This window comes from Nipponia nippon, unplaced genomic scaffold (genome assembly GCF_047370975.1).
Source record: "Nipponia nippon isolate SJK-2023a ecotype South Korea unplaced genomic scaffold, ASM4737097v1 scaffold_2, whole genome shotgun sequence".
NCBI lineage: Eukaryota > Metazoa > Chordata > Aves > Pelecaniformes > Threskiornithidae > Nipponia > Nipponia nippon.
In genome coordinates this window covers 93,630,109-93,654,225 of record NW_028262336.1, presented here as the reverse complement: position 1 = coordinate 93,654,225, position 24,117 = coordinate 93,630,109, and the positions used below count along the sequence as shown (strand labels likewise).

The following is a 24,117-nucleotide window of genomic DNA, read 5'->3' as shown; positions in this document are numbered from 1 at the left end:
TCTTTTGGCCAAGACGAGATAGAACATGCCCTGAGGACAGCTGTCTCAAAGACATGCTTTCATAAAGTTGCATAAAAATAGAAGAAGTTAGAAGAAGAAACCCAAATCGTTCCCATTGATGTGGGAAGGGCCCCTGTCTTTGAGTTTAACCACATTATTAAACATGATAAAATCCACAGGAGAGATCTACAGGAAATCGTACTACTTAAATTCCAGTGTGCATGGAGAAGTGCTTTTTAAATTGCATTGGCTGGGATTTCCAGCTGCAGCAGGTCCTGCTGGTTTCTTGTAAGCGAGGGAATGTGATTGGTTCTGTGCAGTCTTCTTGGGTCATCACATAAAAAAACCTAAAATGAGTAGAATAACTGAGTGATGGTTTCAAACTGAGAAACGCCGGTCGTCATTTTAAAACTACCCAGCAGATGACAAAAGCCTTGTCGTTAATTTTGAAATGGACTTTTTCCAGACCATGTTCCCAAATGTCCAGTTACAATGATGATGACTGGGCTGATGCATCTCGCCATTTGACAGAATAGCGTACCAAATCTTCTTGTTAAATGCCAGATTAACATTTGTTTATTACTGCCCTGTAGGGACTATTACTTTTCTGGGAACGTTAACTAATGGTTTGTTGTGGGTGGACAAGTAGAAGCAAGGAACAGCAGCTGCAATAGACGATCTGTGAATAAGATCCCTTATCGCTTAACTTTTTCTATTAAAGAAGCTTCAGATTCCTTTCAGTTTTTTGGTGATTAGGCTGGACAGCACAAATTCATGAAGAACCTGTAATATTCTCATCTCTAGGCTTTTTTTGTTGACTACTGCCGACAAAGTAACATTTACTGTTATTTGGCAGTTTCCATTTGTGAATGGGTTCTGCTTGAATGTTAAACAATCGGTTAACGTGTCCTGCTCATTCAAGGCTGTTGCATATGATGTAGTGCCCTGGGAAACTTTTAGCACCATAACTACATCTTTGTAGAAGACATCGGTTTACTAGATTTTACATCTCTTAAGGTTAGAGTAGAGAAATATCAGGTGTTTTGTGAGCAGCTTTTGCATGTCACAGTAAATAGACTTAGAAAAAAGATGCTTATGTTCACTGTTTTGGAATTCCGTAGTCTCCTTCCATGCTGTCTAACATTTAGTAGTATTTTACTTTTCTCATACTATTTAAAAAAAAATCTGTAACTGAAAGTTCTGACGCACTTTAAAGTCAGCTTGTTGCTTTTGTATCACGATCATGTTATGTTGAGTCGAAATAATTTATTTGATCATCCAGTAGTACTGCTTTTGCAACTGATATATTAGGAATTTGTTGTTGTTAAATAGATCTGCAACACATGGCCTTTTCTATTAACGTACTGCTAAAATTTCTGTTGCTTGAAAAAAGGAGATAATAGGAATTCTTCCTAACTACTTAGTTCTGGGTGGAGTTATTCATGCCAGTGTTTAAATGTGCTGCTATTTTTTCTTAGCGGTTAGTCTGTTTTATATCTCTATGCTGCTTTGTGGAACAGTGGGTTATAACTCTAAATGAAACTTCTTGAAGTCCTATTTTACAGGTAATTCTTGTTAAGTAGATGGATAGCATTTGAGTTCTGAATTATTTCTTTCTAGATTTTGGAGATCAATATTGCTTTTCTAAAGACAGAAAATATTGTCTCATGTGAGAATGCTTGTAACTTTTTATTGGAAAGCAGGTCAAAGAGGTGGAAGAAGGGTAGAAAGACAAGATCTCTGCAGCCGTGTGACAGAAGTAGGTTGCTCGGAGATCTATTATATCCAGATTTTTTGTTGTCTAGTAAAACTAGCTATTTTCATTAAGGTGCCAGGACAATAGCTATAATTACTTATTATGTGCTATGAAATTGAATAGAAATTTCAGTAAACTTTTTCCAATTATAGAAGAATGTGTATATGTTTACATTTTTCCTCAAGGCTTTAACTAAAGCATTATAACTGTTCTGCATGCTTTGGGGATAAATCTTGCAGTTGTACAGAGTACTTGTATGTACTTTGTCTGGGGTGACTACCCATCTCAGCTCAGAAAATGTTTCTTCGTTTAGAAAAAGGACGAAAGATAGCCCTTGAGAGGAAACATATAACTTCTAAGTCAATCCTAAAATCCTGCCAACTAGCAAAATATTAACATGCTCAATCTAGTCTTTAGCCCATTTCTACTTTTACCATTGGAACAACTTTCCCCTGTGCGAGTGACTTTTGTAACATGAATTTCATGTTATGAAATATTAAATAAGATGATTTATAATGAAGTATTTTAGAGTTTTATACACATCTTTCTTTAATGGTGTATACAAGGCAGTAAACATTCAGAGGTCATCAAATAATTCAATCATTTCATGTGTAGTTAACATTAGGAATAGACAAGAGAGTTTAGGTTGGTAATAGGAAGACTGGAAGCCCAAGGATTTTATTACCAGAGGAGAAGAGATATCAATTAAGAATGTCATGAAGGAAATCGGTTAATTAATTAGGAAGATAAACCTTTCTAGACGATAGGAAATCTAGAAGATTGGTGTGTGTTATACAGAAGTGGGAAAGTGTAATGAAGGTACTTACAGAAAAGTTACAGATATAAACTGAAGAAAAACAGTATTTTCATGTTCCATTTGTAAAGGGCAGATAAAGAGGTACTTTTAAACTTGAAGGATTTAGTCTTAAAAAAAAGAATTTAAGCGTTACAAGATTTTAATAGTCATCTCTTCATTTTTAAAAAGGAAATGAATATGAAACTCTTGGTTCTTTCTGAGCAATATATATTTACATATGCATACATTAAAAACATTATTGGTTTTGAAGTCAGAAATTTTGTAGTGAGATGTATTTTTATCAAGATTATGATCATGCTAAGCCTCGTGTGCTTATGTCACTTTAAAAAAAAACAAACCACTAAGTCATTTTAGTTAAACCTTTTTGGCTTGTAAAGGTTAGGGTAAATCAAGTGTATGTAAAAATAAAATTAGATTCTTATTAGCCAATTTAGTCAATTAAATTGATAAAAATTCTGTGAGGTATGAGTAATAATGTGATGCTTGGAAGTTTAAAACAAACTTTTGGCATTTGTTTGTTTGTTTGTTTGTTTTTTTAAACCTAAAACTTACCTTTTAATTTTAACTCTTACCATGTAGCAAGTAATTATAAAAATTGATACATTTGTTGTCAGGTATCAGCATTCATTGTTTGTAGTGGTAACATGTAAACTGAAGTTCTTAGTTTTCCCTTCCCATAGGAGTGTACTCAGGGCCAGGCAGCAGAGAGCCTGAGTGCATAGTCCCACCAGGCCCATGCACTCACACCAGACTCATGCACACAGTACATACATGGCCAACTTCCGTGGATGGACACAGGCAAGAGAATGACACCTTTGTAGGCACCCACATGACACAGAATTGCTCATATGAACATGAATTACTCTAATGGGTTTATGCTTTCCTTTTCAGTCAGGTTCAAAGTCTGCTAGCAGATCTCATACCCAGCCACCCACATGCATGCACTCACATGGGTCTCTCCTGGCCCCTAGACCCTTGGCATCTGGTGCCCACCTCAGACACCTCTTGTCCATGTTGCTGGCTAGTACAACCTGAAGTTTGCAGGAGAGTTACACGAGCATACTTATGTAGGTCTGTCCAGTATCTGAGCCCAGACCTGTGGTCTCTCTGGTAGATGGCCTTCAGACCCATGGTCTCTCCAGTATTCAGCTGCCAGGTCTGTCTTGTCCCACTTACCAGCTTATCCTGTCTCAAGTTCACCAGCAGGTTTAAAAACACGTCCCCTCACACACACAATAGAGAACTTAATCACAAAGGAGATTTTTAGAAAGAGAATTTAATGAAGAGATGAGACAGGCTCCAGTGATGACATGCAGGAGTTGGCTCGGCAAGTGTATTGACCAGGAGGCTGATTACTTGGAACTGTCCTGTTTAATCTCATTCCTTCTTTATTTTCTCATGCTTATTCCTCGTGGATTCATCTTGATCTTACCCCTCCTTTGGTTCTTCACCTAAACATCCCATTAAAATTTTTGCCTAAAAAAAATTTAATTGTATAAAAAGTTTCACAGATCCTCACAATACCTCTTCTCCCCAGCATCCCATAGCAAGTTTGCTCTTTCTCATGACATCCATGATAATCTTGTTTTTCTTCTCACCAGTTAGAGTTCTGGTTGATTCTCTTGAAGGTAATGCTTGAGTGGTTCCTGTTACGGCTCATTGATCAGGGTGTCCAGTGTTCTGGACTTTGTTACTATACCCATGATCTATGGTTTGTCAGTTGTGTTTGTTTTATGACTTCTATTTCTTGCCTTTGTCTTTTATGCTGAATAGCTGTTAACAAGTTATTTCTGCAGAAAGTTTCAATTCAGATTAAAAGTATTCTTTTTTTCTCCTCATTTTCCTCCCTCTTCCTTTCTCCATGTTGGAATTCTATTTTTCTGTCTTAAATGGCTGTTATTCAAGTGAGTTATTGATGTCCATAAGGAGAAATGAGTAACCTGCTGGAAATTATGCCTGGCTTTTCTCATACTGGTAGGTGGTTTGGTTCTAAGTACAGCCCAGAGTAGTGTATGTTTTCCAGTAACTAGGAGTTACAGTTTAAATGTCTCTGCTAAATTTTCTGTATCGTTCGATTTCTGTATGACAAAGGTAAATACTGCATACTTTTTAAGTAATACTGTTGCATTATCAGTTAGGGTCTGAAATACTATTTCTAAAATAAGTTTATGTGAAATATGTTAATAATTGAAATAATTTTTTTCTTTGTAGAACCAAAATTGCAATTTCAGCCACCACATCAAGTACAGCACAAAGTTATGAATACAGAACAGAATGGCATCAAAGAGAATCATTCAAGACACATTTCCCGCAATGACATGAGACAACCAAGGAATGAGAAACCCCCTCGTTTTCAAAGGGATATTCAAAATTCAAGGCAGGCTTTGGAAAGTGGTGGGTTACCAAGAAACAGAGGTCCTGAAAGGCACAGCTCTTTAGAACATTGGACAGATGAAAAAAATAAAAGTGACAGACACTATCCTAGAAATGACAGGCCAAAGGATTTGGGTTATCCCATAGCTTCTCACCAGAGTGATATTACTTTCAAAAAAAGGGATAACAATATGCAAAACAGAGTAGGAAAAGGGGTGTCTTTCACAGAATTCAAGGAGAACTCTGCTGCTCAAGATACTACAGACAACAATAACCAGAAACGTGGGAAAAGGGAAAACCAAATACACGATTCTGAAAATTTTTGTGATAGGAAGGCACGAACAATAAGTAGTGAAGCCTTTATGGTAAAGAGTGAGCAACATTTTGGTGTCAATAATGATTACCAAAATCCTGGTAGAACTGCTAATTTTAATGCTGTACCAAATGGAGATACTGAGCATCATCAGAAAGGAAGACGAGTAGGGCCTATCAAATCATCAGGACCCACTACGATCCCATCTTTTGATGATAAAATGTTGTATTACAACACCGGTCCCAAAAGGAGATCTGGGCCCATCAAACCAGAGAAAATATTAGAACCATCGATTCACATGGAGTATGGAAAAAGTTGGAGACCAGGGGATGAATGTTTTGCTCTTTATTGGGAAGACAACAAGGTATGCCTTTGCCAAATGAGAAGTACCTCAAATTGTACCTTTAATGTTTTCTCACGTGAATGTGGGACATTTAGCACGCTAGCATAGAGACATGGGGCTTTGTTCATAGGTGTGTAGTGTGCTTCTTGGCCAGCTTCTTGTTCGTGGTTGGTTTTTTTTTTGTTTTTTTTTCATTTATGAGATATGTCGCTTGTATTCATTGTGTGAAACTTTAAGCGCTTAAATTAAGTCATCTTGAAGGTGATTGTTTCTCTCATTTAGGTGGAGTTTAGGATGACTAAGCTCCTAACTGAAGCATTAAGTGCCGACTTAAGTGCCGAAAATTTGAAGGGATGAATATGGATCTAGGTGCCTGTGTTCTTTTCCAAGGAACAGGATGCTGTGCTCTCTAGAATAGACGTAATGATAGATATGTAATGCCTTTTTCTAGAATAAATCAGTGTGCAACCTTTACTAGTGCAATGGAAGACCAGAGTCTGCAGAAACGGGTCTGTTTGAAAAAAAATCCCTCTTTTATGTCAATCATTGCAGAAAAGAAACAGCAAAAGGCTTATTTTTTATTATCACTAGTAGACTATTAGCTGAAGAATTTGCGGAACAAATGAGTTACACTGCACGATAGTTTTGTTTTACTGATTTTTAAAAGTTTAAATACTTCCTCTTCAGCTGTTGTTCCTATTAATAAGATTTCTCTTGCGGCAATACACTTTCATCTTCTTCTTTGCTAAAAAAGTTTTAAGCCATTTTCTTTGATTCATTGTTATCTGTTCAGGAGTTCTGTCACTCTTCTTGGTTAGTTTCTTCACTTTTTGACCTTTTCTAATCTGAGAACTACCTTCAATATTACTGTTCTTTGAATAGGTTTTATTCCCACCATTTTCTATCTTCTGTTGTTGTTGTTTATTTTATTTATTTAAGGTTTTTTCCTTTTTTTGCCTTTTTTACAGGAAGTAGATAGTGTTAGGTCAGCAGCATGACTTTATTTTTCTCTCTTTTGTTTGTATGACTAAAACATGATAAGGCATGCAAAATTTTTGGTAGTGGCAACATATAGTGCGTTAGCTCTCTGAAATAGGAATATGTAGCTTGGGTGGATGGATTATTCTGAAATATAATGGCACGTTATGGAATTGTTTCCTATTTTGAGAAGCATATTTGAATTACTCTGAGGTGAGTTTTTGACATTCTGGAAAGTACGAAACTTGCAAAATAAGTAGATAAGAGGTAATCCTAGACTGTTTACCTGAAAAGTATCCGTCACATTAGAAGGGGTTTTTTTTGTTTGTTTTTTTTCGTAGTTATAATAAATGCTGCTGCTCACGTCTAGGACAATTTCGAAATGTGATTATAAAATACAGTACTGAGCTTAACCATGTTAGAAGGCAGTGGTTTCTTTGTGATCAATAAGATAAAAGTGACTTAATATCTTCAAGAAAGCTGATAGTGTTTGCATAAATGTCAAAAAATCAAGTTTTGTGTTTAGAAAAAGGATTTTTGAAGGGGCAGTTTTATAATTTTTTTATCATATTTTATTATGTGTTAAAATAGGTATATATTAGTATGTACAGTATACATGGCTGATGCACACTTACTGATAATATTTTAAGAACAAGTCTTACAGTAACACTTCTCTGTATACAATAACATTTGTGTTAGTGATGAATTTGTTCTGCTTTCAGAGAAATGAAAACAAGTCTTTTAAATGTTCAGTCTAATTTCATAAGCTGCATATTTTCTCATTGAGTATTTTAAATACGTTCTACCATGTCCTTGCAGTCTACCATGTGGAAGTTTAATACATCTGGTTTAATATCTGGTACAAATCTTATACAAAATATAATACTGACTAAGACTAAATGTGTATATATATGAAAAGGTAGTTGTTAAGCTCTTTGTGGTATTTCAGATAGTGTTTTGTGACCTTTGAAAATTTCTCTTTTAAGTTCTACCGGGCAGAAATTGAAGCTCTTCATTCTTCTGGGACAACTGCAGTTGTTAAATTCTGTGATTATGGAAATTATGAAGAGGTGCTTCTCAGCAACATCAGGCCTGTTCATGCAGACACATGGGTATGTGATAACAAATTGTATTAAAAAATATAAACTACATAGTCTGTACAAAATATGTAACCCTTCAGAAATTAATGCCTACTTATGCAAAGAGTGCTAATTGCATATGTAGAAAAATATTTAAGCATATACACAAACAAAATCTCAACTTCTAGTTTTCTATATGAAACTTTATGAAAGTGTATTATCATGTGGTATTCTTCCTGTATAATAAATTTCAAGTGTATTATTTGAAAATGAATAATTGACCTGTCAGCCAAACAGTTTTATGCATATTTTCTTTTCTAAAACTTGTTGCTTACTCTATTAAACACAATTTTCTGTTTTATTTCATGTACATTGTATGTTGTTCTGTAAAGGTTAGGAAACAGTCTTTTAAAATATATATTCTGAAGTTTTTTATTATGTGTGTAGGTATGGCTAAAAATAGACATCTGTATCACTTTATTTTGTATCATGATTTTATTCTTGTTTCAATGATTTCTTCTTTGCCAAATATTGTGGTGGAGGGGTATGCCTCGAAATCTAATTTATGAGGTTTAGAATGTATTAGCCTTATGGAAGTTGGAAATTTCAAGAGGCTTTATTTGTGAATGCCATGGAAATAGAGGTACATTTTGATTCAAAAAAAATCAGGAGTGCACAATTCTTTGCTGTTTACTTTTACTATAAGCTGGACAAAAAGTATTAATATTTGTATATTGATTCCTTAACGAATAGTTGACTGTGCTTATTGTCATTTCTTACCTCTGGGTCATATAGCCATATTACTACTGCTGCAGAGGCTGAACAGTCAACTACTGTTTCCTGCCAGTGGTCTTTTAACTTGTGCTCTTGCTGTAGCTCTCAGATGCCCTTACGGCCTCTGAGATGGTCTTTTTGTACTTAAAAAGATGTCTGAAGCTCTTCCTAGCTGATTCATTGCTGTTTCTATGAGAATTTATCCCCTCCTCCCTCTTCTTTTTATCCCAATAGCTGAGCTGTAAGGTGCTAATTTCTTACTGTATGTTTGTACTTATTTTGACCCTTTTTCTGGGTTAATTATCAGCCTTTTCTTCACACTTTTGATTACAAACTTGAGGAATGGCTTTTATTTTACTTTAACCCTCTGAAAAAGTTAGCTCTCTCAGTCTAAGAACTTGAGCTGGTGTTAAGGCTAAGTTGATCTAGTAGTGAGGTGCCAACCTGAAGCAGTGGTCCTTCCTCCTGCCTCTTCTGCCTGTCTCTGACCACATCTTCCTCCTGTTCCCTCTCCTCCTACGTTGGATCATCAGTCATGTAGCCACAAAATGAGTTGAGTGAGTTGGACCACTTCCCTCCCCACCCCAGTTTCATTTGTTTTATTTTAGAGTTAGTTTGTTAAAGCTGACACAAGATGGTGGGACAATGTATGGAGAGGGGATTCTGCTGCTGAAATAGCAGAGCCCTAACATCATGCTGCATCCTGATCTAGTCATTGGGCTTCCTCAGGTGTTACTGGGGAGAAATAAGGATTTTCCAAGGACTTTTCAGTCCATTCAGAAATGAAAGATACCTTTCTCAAGGTTCTTTTTTTCTCTCAAGGGAGCCTAGGTGAATAGTGTAAATTCAGACAACTAAATTTAGATCATTATAGTTATATAAAATAAATGCCAACAAACATCTTCCCAGTAAACAAAATTTTTATGGTTTCTTTCTGAGGTTTTACTGTTTTGTTGCTAAAAGGTCCTTGTAGCTATAGGGTTTTTGCAGGAGAAAGTTGATTAGCACCTTGCTCTTTACTTTTTTCCATCTGGATGCTAACTCTAATCGTCATGTATTTGCAGTTCTTAATCACCTATTGGAGCCACATTCTGATAGTCAGGTTTGTCTTTTAAGCTGAACACTTGGTCACTTTTCTTTGTCTCAGTGTTCATATTATCGTATAAATCTAGATAGCACACACAAATGCAAAATGAGGTTCTCATGCTGCTTACTACTTAATTCTTTGTCATAAGATTTAAGTAACTTTGTGATATTTCCTCTTTACAAGAGAACAAAATAGATTTTAAACTGACTTCAGTAATTACTTTTCTTTCACTGATCGATGTTATCAGCAACAATGAATTTGTTTTATTAGAAGTGTTACGCTAAGTTTTATTTCAGTCCTTCCAGGTAACTTCCAGATAGCTAAGTCTTCCTTAGCTGTCTACTGAAGACTTGCTACTAATGTAGAAATATACTGTATGTGAGTTCTGATGTCCTAATATTGCCGGGTTTTTTAGATTCCTTTTTGAAAGAGTTGTTGATATTAAGAAAAGATTTAGTGAATTAACTTAAAGGCATAAATTTAGTCTTATGTGTTAGAATTGATTATTCTTTACTGTTTTCTCCAGCACACTTTTTGGTACTCGTGTTGAATTTAAATGTTTTTCTGACAAATATAACCTGGTGAAAGTATACCACTGGGAGGAAGAAGAAAGAAAAAAAAAAAAAGGGCAAAAAGTTGTTCAACTAATCACTTGAAAAAACAGCCAAAATATCACAGTGACCTGATTTTGATGACATGACCTATTATTTAAGCACCTGAGCTTCTGGTCTACTTCTGGCAACCTTTATAATTATCAAAAATAGTAAATTAATGAAAATTATTTACATTGTTAGTAGGCTTAATAATAATTTTGTTTTCCCTTCACCCCCTGCTGGTTAATGTTCTGGTCTCTATTCCTGCTGACTCTAAAACTGAACTACATTGCATTAGTACAAGTTTTGTGGTTTTGGTGGTTTTTGTTTAGTGGTTTTGTTTTGTTTGTTTGTTTTTTTTCTTGACTGTAGGTCAAATCTGCCTGATATTTTCAGGATACATTGTGCTTTCCATTTTAATGGAAAAAGTGTTACTAGATGATCTTAAGACTCCTTGATAATTGATTGTATACTGTCCATCACCCAGTTTGCCCTGAGTCCTTGTAAGTTTTCAGTCCCTCTGACACCTAACGTGCTGCTATTTATCTTTCTGATGGCTACAACTATAGAAGATAAAGCTGTGTTTTACATAAGGTAAATCAAAAAGCTAGTGGGGAATTTTTTTTCAGTAATCATGTACAATACCCATAGAAATATATGTAAGAACACTAAAACTGTTTTGTTCTTTTTTTTTTCTTAGTACTTGTGAAATATGTCTTAGGTATGCAATGCATAAATATTTTTAATAACAAAATCACATTTGGATTCAACTATTTTAGAGTTGTTCTAAGTATCTTGTATGTAACACTACAATACTGTATACTTCTATTTCCTTCAATGTAGCAGGGGTCACTTAATGAAAATATTATAATCCCAATGAAAAAAAAAAATCACTGAAAAGCCATTGTAGAAATATGAACTACTTGTTTTTTCTTGTAAAATATGTGAGCTTATACTAACAACTGAAAAGCATGGAACATTAAGGGCCTTCCTGACTCACTTAGTAGTTTGTTCTGTGGAAAAAAAATTAAATAAAGTGAAGATAATACTTTAAATTTTAAGTCTTAATTTTATTCTCTAACTTGTAGGATTTTCTTTCCTTAATAAATCATGGAAATGTGTAGCCTAAGTATTTACCTGTGACGTTTTTCCCCAAAGCCAAGTCCTTGCTTTCCCCTTTCCATTCTGCATTTCCTTAATCACGTGATAGGCCTTGTTCCACCATTTACACTATGATTACTCTTCTTTTTTTTTTTTTTTTTTTTCTATTATTATATGAAGGAAATAGACGTTGTAGTTTTCCCACCTAGATATGTTACGGCCTTATTCGGATTGCTCTCAAAACAAGCTAGAATTCATACAAACTTTTTGCTTACAGTAATTCACTTAAAAATACTAATTATGAAGTCTGTAGTTTAGCTTAGTTACCTCTTCCTGTATCGTGCACTGTATTTCTGCCTAACAAGGTAAGAAGGCAAAAATTATTGTTAAGGTATGTATAATCCTAGTTCTTCTATAATCTGTTTTGTTCTGTGGAGACTGAAAATCCACTTTGCAGCTTTCCTCAACTCATTCCTTCAGTAAGCAATGGATTGAGGAAAGAAAATAGCAAAGGGTCATCTTGGATTACAGTTAATTCATGCCGGCAGACATTTGAGAGCTCAAATTTGGTAATGCTGTGTCTTGTACCTCACAGAGCTCTAAGATCTTCTACAGGTGGTGAATTATCTTGAATCAAACTATAATTCAGGGCTTTCTTATACCTGTCCCCTGCTTCAGGTAAGTAAAGAAGTAAACTCCTGTGAGTTTTCTGAAGGTGTTTGAACCTCTCTCCAGCAATGTAAAGAGCAACACTGAAAACCGCTAACTGGTAAAGGCTTACAGCTGCCTCTTTAAGCTGGAGAAGACTTTTGCCTATCTGTTTTATGGAGGTTTTGAACCCGTTCCAGTGTCTTGATTTACGACAGGCAAATATTTACTTGAAGGATTGGGTGCCATTTCTTTACAGCTCTTCGGCCTGGATGGCCTTGGCATCACACTAGGATCTTTGTGTTGTGCGTCATGCAGGAAGTCTTTCCATTGAATAATTCAGTAGGTGCAGTAGATACATGTGTCTTGGTTGGATCTCTTATCTAGCTTCTGTCCTCATTGACTATGCTAAAACAAGGCTGTTAAGACAATTGTACAGTCTACTTAACCAGTTCTAAGATTACTGTAGAAAAAATGTGCCTAAATGTCTTGTCCCTAAAGACAAGAATTTGATGTCTTTAATTCTTTGGCTTCTGTACTCTTAGGAAAATCTCTAGAATAATTTTACAGTTCATAATTGCTCATTGACTAAATGAATTAAATGAAGGCTGAGTATTTTGGACTACCCTTCTTCCTGAGTGGTGGTGCATATTTATTGATTAATTTTAATCTAAAAAGTTGTTATTGTAGATTTAGTTTCCACAAAAGGCCATCTTTTCTGCTTTATTAAAATACTTTAGATTTAGGCAGTTATTTTGTTGGGATGTGCCTCATTTTCCATCTCACCAATATGTGGTGATTTCAGTTGCCTTTGTCCTGCCAGGCTACAAAATTACTTTTCATAGTCTATCCTAAACTTTTTTTAATTTTTTTACCAGAGACTTTTTTTTACTTACTCGAAATAGTGCCTTAAATTCCATCACATCTTTCACAGAGCGTCATCATACATGCCTTTACACAGAATTAACTTCAGGTTCTGTCAGGATAATTCTTTATGTAATTTATTTATTTCCCCAGCCTTCTTTTAAGAGGCAGCATTTGGAGACAAGCATTGTGGAAAGCATTTATCTTGATAAGCTACTAGTAAATATTTTTCTTTAGCACCTCTATCCTCTGAGAAACTACATAGTTTTTTTTCAGACTTTAGCTTGATGTATCCATGTTGGAATATAGACATATGATCACAACTTAAGTTCCTCTGAAAGTTACTGTCCCTTAGCTGAAATATAATAAGTGACATTTAAAGGTGGTTAAGGAACTGCATTTTACTTTTTAATAAACTAAAAGCAGGCAAATTTCAGTTGAGAGGAAGTAATTTATACTAAGTGGCATAAAACAATGGCTTTCAATTTTCTGTCTGTATCATTAGGCATTGCAAAATATGTTTGAGTCTTCCACTTAAGCATTTCATATTCATCAGACTATGAAATACTGCAAATTATTGCCATCTGTACAAATCAGATTAAGGACACATTCTTCTTGGAGTTTGTAGTTATTGAAAAAAGTTGTGACAGTTAAAGCAGGATACTTGGAGCATTACACTGTTCTTCTCCCCCTGCCTTGTTATTAAATGTAATTGCATACAATGATGATTCATTATTTGGAGACTGCATATGGGCTCCTTAGGTTGTTTATTTTGAGAGAGACTGTTCCTGACTAAACATTTCCCTTTAAAGTGACTTGCAATTTTGTTTTGAGATAGCATAGCTTAACCTGTTTTAAGTATTATGTTTGATCCTGTTGTCATGTGATGAAAGTTTTTCAGATTCTCGTTTTGAGACTTCTGAAGGATTTTATGCTTAGATTTCCCTGTATTGCATGTGTTCAGGTTGAACATGTTGAGTATGTGCAAGAAGTTCGATGTATAAAAATGTCTGGACTATTCCTGACATCACCATTTCTCTTCTGATTTCCCTGTCTCCTTCATGTTTCGGTGTTCTGAGTTTGTCCACATTTGATAGATTAATTCAAAAGATTTTCATTAAAGAGGAAACTGGAGGTATAGGCATAGTATTCCTGACTGCTTTCTAGGGAATAGAAACATGATACTGTTGGCTTGGTATCGCAGAAGAGAAGCTATGACAAACCTAATTTGTGGTGCAATGTATGTATATGATTCCAGGTCTTGCTCCCTCGTACGTACACAGCGCATGTTGAATAGACACATTATTTAATGTACTGAAGTTTCCTTCTACAGGGACGGTTAATGTCTGGAATGCTTGGGTTGGTTTTTTTTTTTTTTTCCCTTGTTTGATGACTTGCAAGTGTTACCGGTAATAATATCTGTAAACAAGAAATCTTCTGTGAAGATTTCTGTGAAGGCAATTTTTCGCAGAAAGGTGATTAGTTTTTTCTTCATAAATGTTAAAGAGCATGAAATTACTCCTTTTGTGTTTTGGTTTTTTTTTTTGGTTAGTTGGGGGTTTTGGGGGGAGGTTGGGGTTTGGTTTGGTTTTTTTTTTTTTGAGATGTGTTTTTCTGCTTCTGTTGGCTTACTTTCTTAGAGTAAATTTTGTAAGGTTTGTAATAATGACAAAGACTGTACTCATGCTTTATTTTCTTCAAATTAATAATGTCATTTGCAGGTTTCTTTCATGTCCCAAGAGAGACATTTATAGACTATTATTAATGAGTGCATGTGGATGTCTGGGCTAGACATAATTGTTCATGTTGTCAAATAATAGCAGCAATTAAACAGATTTTCTCAGAATATCTTTAGAGAGCATAAACAGAAGAGGAAATGTTTTGGTCTGACATCTTTCCTACAAAATTTGCTTGCCTTCTCAGAACTTGGTGGGTGTATCTAGATTTTCAGAGTTTTAGAGTACTAGGATTTGCTTCAACCTTACACAAAGCATTTGATATCTTTGCTAAGTTAGTCAAGATGCATTTTTTTATACATATAAAACTGAATAATTGTTCCAGTTTACTGGGGGGCAGGGGTAAAATGTCAAAGATTTTGAGACTAATTCCATATTCCTTTTAAAAATAAAGTGTGGTGTAGAAGAGCTCTTTGCCACAGTGTTTCTCTAACGAGAGCAAGAGTTGGTTAACAAGAAAGCAATAAACACGCGATGGCTACATAGAGGTTTTTTTTTTCCCCATGATTTGTGCATTTATTGTGTACGTCCCACATACTGAACATCAAACATCATGGGGTCTTCTAACTTGGGACATGCTATCATGCAGAAGGATATCAGGGAATATCTTATTTGATCAGAAAGATTGTTTCAGATTCTCCTGTGCTTATGAAGCACATTTATCAGTCTTCTGTTCTTTTTGGGTTTTTTTGTTCTTTTAATACTCGCTAAGTATCTTCATTAGTACCCAGTTGGAAATGTTATCTTTGACTTCTTACTGGAAATCTTGATAGCTTATTTCATGTAGGTTCATTTCAGTAGATATAAAATGTTTTGCTGAAAAGGTCTGTGTAGTTATGTCATAGTATCCTGTTTCCTTTTTTAATTTGTTCCTTGTGTTGATCTGTTTTCTGATGTCCTGGACATTTTTGTTCTTTCCCTACATTATATTTGCTCATATAGGACTTCTGCTGTGGGTCAAATAGCATATAGGAGAAAATGAAAACAGTGGTGTTTAGCTATTGCAGTAATCTTTGTTCCTTTCCTGATGGAGCTCCCTCAGTGTACCTTTTCACTCTAGGACGGTGATCATGAACCGTCTTGAGTGCTAGGGCTGAAAGTAAAATTTTACAAGGTACTGGTTGCAGACTTTGTGGGGCTTCTCGTCTTGCTTGCTTTCCTTCTTGGTCCGTTCCATTCTCTCTTCTTTTCCCTGTGTGCCTAATTGGCCTCCTTTTGATGTCTGACACCTGTTAGGTTATGTCAGCAGTCCTCACTGCTGGGCGTTGTGAGGCTCAGCCATTGGAAATTGCATCATAAGTCACAGAGTTTCACCATTGCTGTCCAGGGAGAGGAGAGAAATTGAGTCCCCAGTGAGAGAGTTGAATCTCCCACAAGTTCCAGGCCAGTTAAAAGGAGGGAGCTACTTAACAAAGGTTGATCTCTTGACCTGGAAAAGGACTTCCCTCCTTATCAAGGAGGGAATGGAAAATGGTGAATGTGAGTAAATTGGGGTGGGGCGCGGTATTATGTAGTGCTTTTGCTTTTCTTACATATGGAAAAGTTGTTTGTTTATGTGGCTTTTTTTTTTTTTTACTTTATTCCTAACTTACTAATTATGTGTAGACATAAAAATTTGTTGCGGATTAGATTTTAGAGCTTTAAAATCATAGAATCATAGAATCGTTTGGGTTGGAAAAGACCTGTAAGATCAGCAAATCCGAGCATAAACCTAACGCTGCCAAGTCCACCACTAAACCATGTCCCTAAGCACCATACCTGCATGTCTTTTAAATACTTCCAGGGATGAGGACTCAACCACTTCCCTGGGCAGCCTGTTCCAATGCTTGACAAACCTCTTGGTGAAGAAATTTTTCCTAATATCGAATCTAAACGTCACCTGGCACAGCTTGAGGCCATTTCCTCTAGTCCTATTGCTTGTTACTTGAGAGAAGAGACTGACGTCCACTGCGCTACAACCTCCTTTCAGGTAGCTGTAGAGAGTTATAAGGTCTCCCCTGAGCCTCCTTTTCTCCAAACTGAACAGCCCCAGTTACCTCAGGCACTCCTCATAAAACTTGTGCTCTAGACCCTTCACCAGCTTCATTGCCCTTCTTTGGACACTCTCCAGCACCTCAATGTCCTTCTTGTAGTGAAGGGCCCAAAACTGAACACAGTATTCAATGTGTGGCCTCACCAGTGCTGAGTAGAGGGACACTATCACTTTCCTACTCCTGTTGGCCACACTATTTCTGATATAGGCCAGGATGCTACTGGCCTTCTTGGCCACCTGAGCACACTGCTGGCTCATATTCATCTGGCTGTCAACCAACACCCTCAGGTCATTTTCTGCCAGGCAGCTCTCCAGCCCCTCTTCCCCAAGCCTGTAGCGTTGCGTGGGGTGGTTGTGACCAAAGTGCAGGACCCACCACTTAGCCTTGTTGAACCTCATACAGTTGGCCCCGGCCCAACAATCCAGCCTGTCCAGATCCCTCTGTAGGGCCTTCCTACCCCCCAGCAGGTCAATACTGCCAGCCAACTTGGTGTCATCTGCAGACTTACTGAGGGTGCACTTGATCCCCTCGTCCAGGTCATTGATAAAGATATTAAACAGAACTGGCCCCAGTACTGAGCCCTGGGGAACACCACTTGTGACTGGCTGCCAACTGTTCTACCCTGTAGCAGTTTAAAAAGTTCCTAATGTTTTTAAGCATATTTTGCCCATCATAATTTTTTGATCCTGTTGCAGAACTTGCCAGGTGACATGGTCTATTTATTTTTTTTAAGTAGTGCTTAATAATTAAAAAATGAGTGCAATTCAGATATTTAAAAATGTAAGCATACAGCATATACTTAATGTAGAGGTCCTGACTTTGAGGCTAAGATACTCTGTTTTTTATGGGGCTATTCTGAGTTGCTTCACGGGCAGTTTTACTTCGAAGACTTTCTTAAATAGCTGTGTCCCTGCACCACCTGTAAGCAGTTTTGGTTGTTTGTTTTTTTTTTTAATTAGGAGTTGGGATATATATGTTTAAAATTTTTCTGTACATTTACTTAAATACCTTTTGCCGTGTTTTACTTTCTGAATTTTTTTTCTGCAGTCAGTCATTCACAAGTAAAATCACATATGCGTTTGTTTACTGGATATACACGTGTGTGTTTGATGTTGGGGATTTCTATGCCAAATTTTGTCGTGGGTGAGTGTGCTCATGCAGCATTCTGTTTCACCTAAAATGTAACCAAAACTCACTGCTTCCCTGTTTAGGTTTTGATAATGGTTTCGTGCCCTAACAACAAAGCATTAGATAATTTCTTTTGGTATCAGTTAGTGTTTTCTTTCTGAAATTTTTGTTGGCAGAATTTTCTGATTACATACTAAAATAAGTCCAACAATACAGCAAATACTTTTTTCCCCCATATGGAAGTGCATGGTTTTGCTTACGAGTGCACTTAGTGCAAAGAAACTGAATGCTGAATTTTTTTTCCAATTCTCTGCAAGTATTCTTTTTTGCTATATGTTTAGGCCTGTGTCTGTATTACCAGCATAAAGTAGACCTTTGCAGACCTTTCTTCATTCAACTTGATGTTCTGACAAACTGGATGAATACTTTATTTATTCAAAACCAAAACAAAGTGTTGGGGAGAGGGAAGGGCTGACAGTTGTATGCGGTAAGAGAGATGGAGATGGACCCCTAATTTTCTGCTCTTTTCTGAAAACTGGCACGATTACTCCTTATATGGCACATAAGGAGTAAAGTGATGACTGTTACTGATTTCATGTTGTTAGATTTATGTGTTTTGTTGAAGAGATTACCACTTCCAGTTTATGGCTTTCTTCTTGCTGAATTGAGAAAACTCTGTGTGTCTGCTGGTTGCATGTTATTTATATAGCAGATCTCACTTCAGTGTATCTACTTTTCTTTTAGAAATTACTGAAAATAAACCTTTAAATATTTATAGTTTGATATTGATACTACTCAATGTGAAGAAGCTTTTACTGAATGCTAGTGAATGGCTTAAATATGTATTTCTAAGAAACTTTTAAAATTCATTACTTTTTTCTGTATTGAGAACATAGTGCCAACTTGCAGGAGAGTATGTCTGTTTCAAGCACAAACCTCACAAGAAGAGCCGCACATTTCTTTTAATGTGTGCCACAGGGAATGACTGCAAGTATGAATAACCTGTGCAATACCCTTAAGGGAAACAGATAGGCTAGCAAAATGTCTGTGGGATAATCATGCCCCAGGCTTACATTATCCTAGTTTTATGGAAATGTAACTGGAATGTAGTCTGTTTATAAAACAAATGAGTGATTTGTTTTCAGAGTTGAAGGAAAGCAGTGAAGTACAAAGAAATCTCTGATTCCAACTTAACTGTTGTGTTAGTTTTAGTAGTCTTGGATTTAAGTATGTAATTCTTTTCCTTGTCTGTCCATCTGTTTTCCATTTCTTGATTTTTTTTTTTCTGAAGAATCTACAAATTTCCTGTCGCTTGGTATCTAATGGTTATTACTTCACTCAAAACTCATGAAGTATATTGTCTTAACAGAATCATTTAAAAATTAGCTGTGTTTAAAGCTCAGCTGCTTTTGTCGCAACTTACATTGTCAGCAGAGGAAAAATGAGATAAATCTAATTAAAAATGTTAATAGTGTATATCCAATTTTTTCAGGATTACTGAATCATTTATTATAAATTTAGTATCTTAAATTAATTGTAATAAGGCTTTAGTTGATAAATTGCTGGCCCTGAAGAATGCATTGTAGAATTTTACAAAAACTGGCCAAGAAAATGTAAAATTATTTGACTGCTGATGTTTGGTTAGTGGAAGTCAACAGAAAAGATTTGTTATCATTAATTTATTTCTGATGCTAAAAAAAAGATTGCTCAGGGAAGGGTCGTCTTGAAATTTTTATTTTGAAAATGAAAAAGCAACATATGTTACGGTGTAGCTCCATGCCACCTAGTTTTACCTACCACAGTTAGGAACATACTTGTGGCCTCTGTGTGTTCAGTGGAGACAAACACATACCCTCATAAGGATCAGTTCCTTTTTCTAAGTGTAAATAAGGGAAACAAATTGTTTGTATAGGTTTTGGTTGGGATTTTTTTGATGACATTACAGCAAGTTTGTTTTAATGAATTATTAGTAACTTTTGAATTTGTCTACTCCTGCATTAGCGAAACTATTAACTGAATTTCTCTGTTGCATAAAAGGCTTTGTACAGAGCTTGAAAGTAGAATGTAGTGTTTTACTTGCACAGTACATCAAAATCTCATACAATTCGAGAAACAGTAGAAGGAGAAGGATGGCACTAGTATAGTAGGTTAAAACATTATATAAATGGGTAGGAATTATTCTGGCTGCATGTAGAATGCCAACAAACAATAACTGTGTAGTTGCAGTTTAAAGTCTCAGGAGGTTATTAGTAAATTATACAGTACCATACAGCAAGTCAATTGTATCCCTTTAAGGACAATTAAAGTTATGTTAAGATTTTGCAGTAAGTCTGTCAGTAGGTTCCCGTAATACATTTAACATGGCTATTTCTGTCACTACTGTCTTATATTGTATAGTATAATATAATATTTTATGGTAGCAAAGCTAAAAGCTTCAGCAAAGCTATTGATGGTTTTGATGTAAAAGTCAAATCAGTTACATATGGAGTACTATACATGTAGCGTATATGCGTTTATACACATGTATGTCACCTGTACTAATTATTTAATGCTTGTAATGTCCCATATGTAGCTAGATGCTTAAAATTAGATTGAATTAAAAGTTCTTGACAAAATTTACTTTAAAATGAAAATATTTTCTTTTTGAGCAGACCTTAACAGATTCTTACCAATTTAGGGTAAAAGTATATTTCTTTTAAAAAAAATCCATTTAGACAATAAGGCCAAACATTTCCGATGTATATGATCCTTTCATTTTTTTTCTGTTTTTTTTGTTTTGTTGTTGTTTTAGAACAGTGCAACTGTTTCCATATGTTACAGTAGATGCTGGTTAGTCTATTGATTAAATATCCTGTAGTTCACCAACTTGATGGGTGTATCCAGAAGTCAACACTAAAACAGTACTTTCTCAATATGAGAGAAAAATTTGAAAAAGCACATGTAAACATTTTCTTTATGTTTTGGGATTTTTGTTTTGCATTTATTTGAATGATTTAAAGATGTATTCTTGGTGTTCTGTAGGTTTTCTATATGCTTTTCTAAGAATAGTCTAAATATCAAAAACTTTCTCATCGAAACAGAAGATACAGTGCTCACCTCAGTAAAATATATCTGGATACCTAGAAATATGTATATGGAGAAAGACAGAGATAGAGACAATGGGGAAGGATGAAAGAATGAATGTAGCTTGAATGTCATTGTTCTGGTTTTGTGAGTTAGAAAATGTGTATCGCCTTTCATATGTCTTGTCATTTTTTTCCCTTTCATTTGTGATTCAAGAATGAAGAAATATCTGATTCTTTATTTTTTAATTCTCTTTGGCTTTCTCTCACTTTAATTTCACAAGTCCCATGTAAAGTTACCAGTTTTATTAGAAGTTAATGGTTTTGGTCTTTAGGATAATTTAAAGTTAATTAGAAATCTGGACAATCCATTTTAAGTTCTAAATTTGCTTACAATCCATTGCAATGATTTTAAATTTAAAAAACTTACCATGCTGTTAAAGTTTTAAAAAATTGGAGCAGGTCATGTTTACTAAGAGAAGTAAAACCATAAAACATAGAACCAATGAACTCTATACTATAAAAATGATTGTGTATTAGAAGGACATGGGTGATAGTGAGGGTTAACTTAAAAATGAAAAAGTCCTGAGTAGGTTTTGTTTTAACTCTTTGTGTTTAAATAGTAACTTTGGGACCGTTCTCTGACATGCACACACAGAAATATGCACATACTCTGATAAGAAGGTGTAAGTTCCACTTCAGCTCATAAGTCATTATCCTTTTCATATACTTCTATTTGTTCTTAATTAAGTGCTTCTCATGGCAAAATCTGTTTCACACATGCATAAAGTTTGAATAAGGGCAGATTAATTGCACATTGCACAAGATTATTTTGATGGGAAAAGACTTGAAGAGTGACTAGGAGTAATACGAATTCATGGACTGAGCTGATGACCAGCTATCTGTCAGCTTTGAGAGAAGGAAGCAGATCCTCCTCCCTAATGCTGACCATCCTGCCTTTTGAACTTGCGTTAGTTAAAGGTTGCAACTGTACGCCTGAGCAAGAAAAGGAAAGGAAAAGTGGAAAGAGGAGTGATGAAAAAGGTGCAGGAGAAGAGAAAGGAAAACAGTTGCAGTAGCAGCAATACATTACATTGGTGCAACTGTCTATGGCACTACAGCCTACGTGTCAGAATTAGGTTGTAAGTTTAAGGGTGTCACATAGTTGATGCCTTTGTTTAGTTATAGAAGATTTAATTGTAGTATGATGACACACTTCAAAAGATCCAGGCAAGAGTTAAGTAACAATAGTAATTATGTATCTTATCGTTAACATTCTAAATGGCATATTAAAAGGTTAATTTAAAAAAAAAACTTGATTACGAAATTACTGCATTATAACTTTTTTTTTAAAAAGTAACGCTTTTGGTTTAAACACAGCCATATCCTTACAATTGGTTATGTGTACTTTTAGTCATCAGTGATACATTATGGCAATGTCTTACATCGTATGTGTGAGCATACTAAAAGTATATTTTTCTAAAAATGTAATGATACCCCGACTGCTTTAAAGGCACATTAATAGGGCTCAGAGTTAATTATTAATTATCTGATAGCAGTGAGGGGTCAGCTCTATGCAGGTCTAGCAGTATAACCTTGAATCCCACTTGTCCTTCTCACTCAGAAATTTGTATGGCCATGGGCCCAGTCTAATATAGATGTGTTGTGTACTTTTAAAAAAAAATGGTAAGCATCTGCAGACTCACAGAGATTACTCTGTGAGAAGATTACTCTGTGAAAGGAACTGATATTTTAAGTAACAAGCATAACTTGCAAAGAAAATTGATCAAGAGAAAATATATTGAATTATTCTGTGATAGACACTTCAAAAGTGCTCTTGTCACAAAGTCTGTACTTGATTAAGGTCCTTGAAAAATCTACATTAGTGGTAATTTCTCTTTTACTTGGCATTTTCACGCCTCATTTGATAGTATTTTTTGAATTTATGCCCCAAAGCCTCTCTAAGATTATATAACTTAAAACTTGTGCTTTTATTAAATGACAAAAACGATTTTTTCACAAAATCCTGTTTTCATTCTTAATTGTTATGGAGTTCTAAGAATCCATTTAAGTATTCAGATAAAGTTTAAGGGAATACTGTAGACACTTTAGCCAATGATTTTGGTTTTTTCCTTACAAATATAGGATATATAACATATTGCAATTTAAATATTTAAAGTTTAGCTTTTTCTAGGAAAATTCTGAATTTTTCAGTATGGCCGTAGTGTGGTTGGGTTTTCTGTTTGGTTTCTTTTTTTAATTCTTCCGGAAGATCTTACAATCTGTTTTCAATTGATACAAGCACAGGTAAGTGGAAACCGCAAAAATTCAAGATTAAAGTACTCAAGGAGGTCAACACTGGATGATTAGGTAAAAGAAGCAAGTTGTAAGAAAGGAATTTAACCAGCAAAACAGGAGATCACTTGGTGTGTTAACAGCAGGAGACAGCTGTTGCCAGCATAGCGGGCACTGCAAAGAGGCATTAAATCTGGACTGGGAAATGGGAGTTGAAATGCACAAGAAAGAAAAGTTCATTTTACAAGGCAGCCAGCACTCTTTCTTTGTACTGAGTCCAGCAAGTTTTCTATGCATTGAGTATGTGGGTGAAGTTAAAACTACAGCTTAAACTGAAACAGTGGTTTGACATTACCGAAATGGAAAATGTCTTCTGCTTTGTTTGCCTTTTGTCTCTCCTTTGTCCCATGGTACCTGCCCCCACACTGCTCCTTCATGCCTCCTTGCACAGGCTCTGGTGCTCATCCCTTAATAGCCCACAGAGAGCTATAATTGAAAAGCCTTAGCGGAAGGGCCCAGTGAATAGAGCAGAATTTTTTGTTCATAAGCAGGAATAGACAGAGGTGACTAGTTTGTAGGTGGCAAACTGTTGGAGCTGCTCAGCTCTGACTTGCAACTGCATCCTAAATGTATATGAGCAGAACATTCAGCAAAGTTTTTGTGTAATGCATAACTTCTCTCCTGCTCTTTACTGTCATCCACGTATTCGTTGTTCTCAGAAGTTATACAGTAAATATTCACTTCAAGGACTGTATTTTTAAAAAAAAGGTTCTAAACAGTTCTTTTGAATGCACTGAAAGAAGTCTTGCAATTGAAATTCAATGAAAAAGCTTTTAATGAAATATAAATTTATGCTGCTCTAATATTGTTAATTTTAAGAGTAAATTGGGTGTTAAAGTATTTTAAATGCTGGATTTACAACTTTATTCTGCAGCTATGAAATCCATTGAATTTTTTGTGTAAAAGCATGCTGGTAGTCACTTGACTGGACTCAAGTTACTTGCTGATTCACTTCTACTCAGCTGGTAAAGCATGGTGGTGATACAAGCTCTTCAGAATATATGGGTCCAAAATAAAAGCACTGAGTGTGCATATATTCCCATCTTACACTTGTTTCGTTCTCATCTGTCTTATGAG

The 24,117-nt window shown here is 35.5% G+C and overlaps 1 protein-coding gene across 4 annotated transcripts in view; it reads left to right on the top strand.

The window, feature by feature from the left end:
- TDRD3 (tudor domain containing 3) overlaps positions 1–24,117 on the top strand; it is a 121,583-nt gene that overhangs the window by 87,881 nt on the left and 9,585 nt on the right. For all 4 annotated transcript variants that reach the window (XM_087757644.1, XM_087757645.1, XM_087757646.1 and 1 more), the window contains 2 exons: positions 4,785–5,623; positions 7,567–7,692. In XM_087757644.1, coding sequence (XP_087613770.1) covers positions 4,785–5,623; positions 7,567–7,692 — 965 coding nt within the window. The remainder of the gene's footprint in view (positions 1–4,784; positions 5,624–7,566; positions 7,693–24,117) is intronic.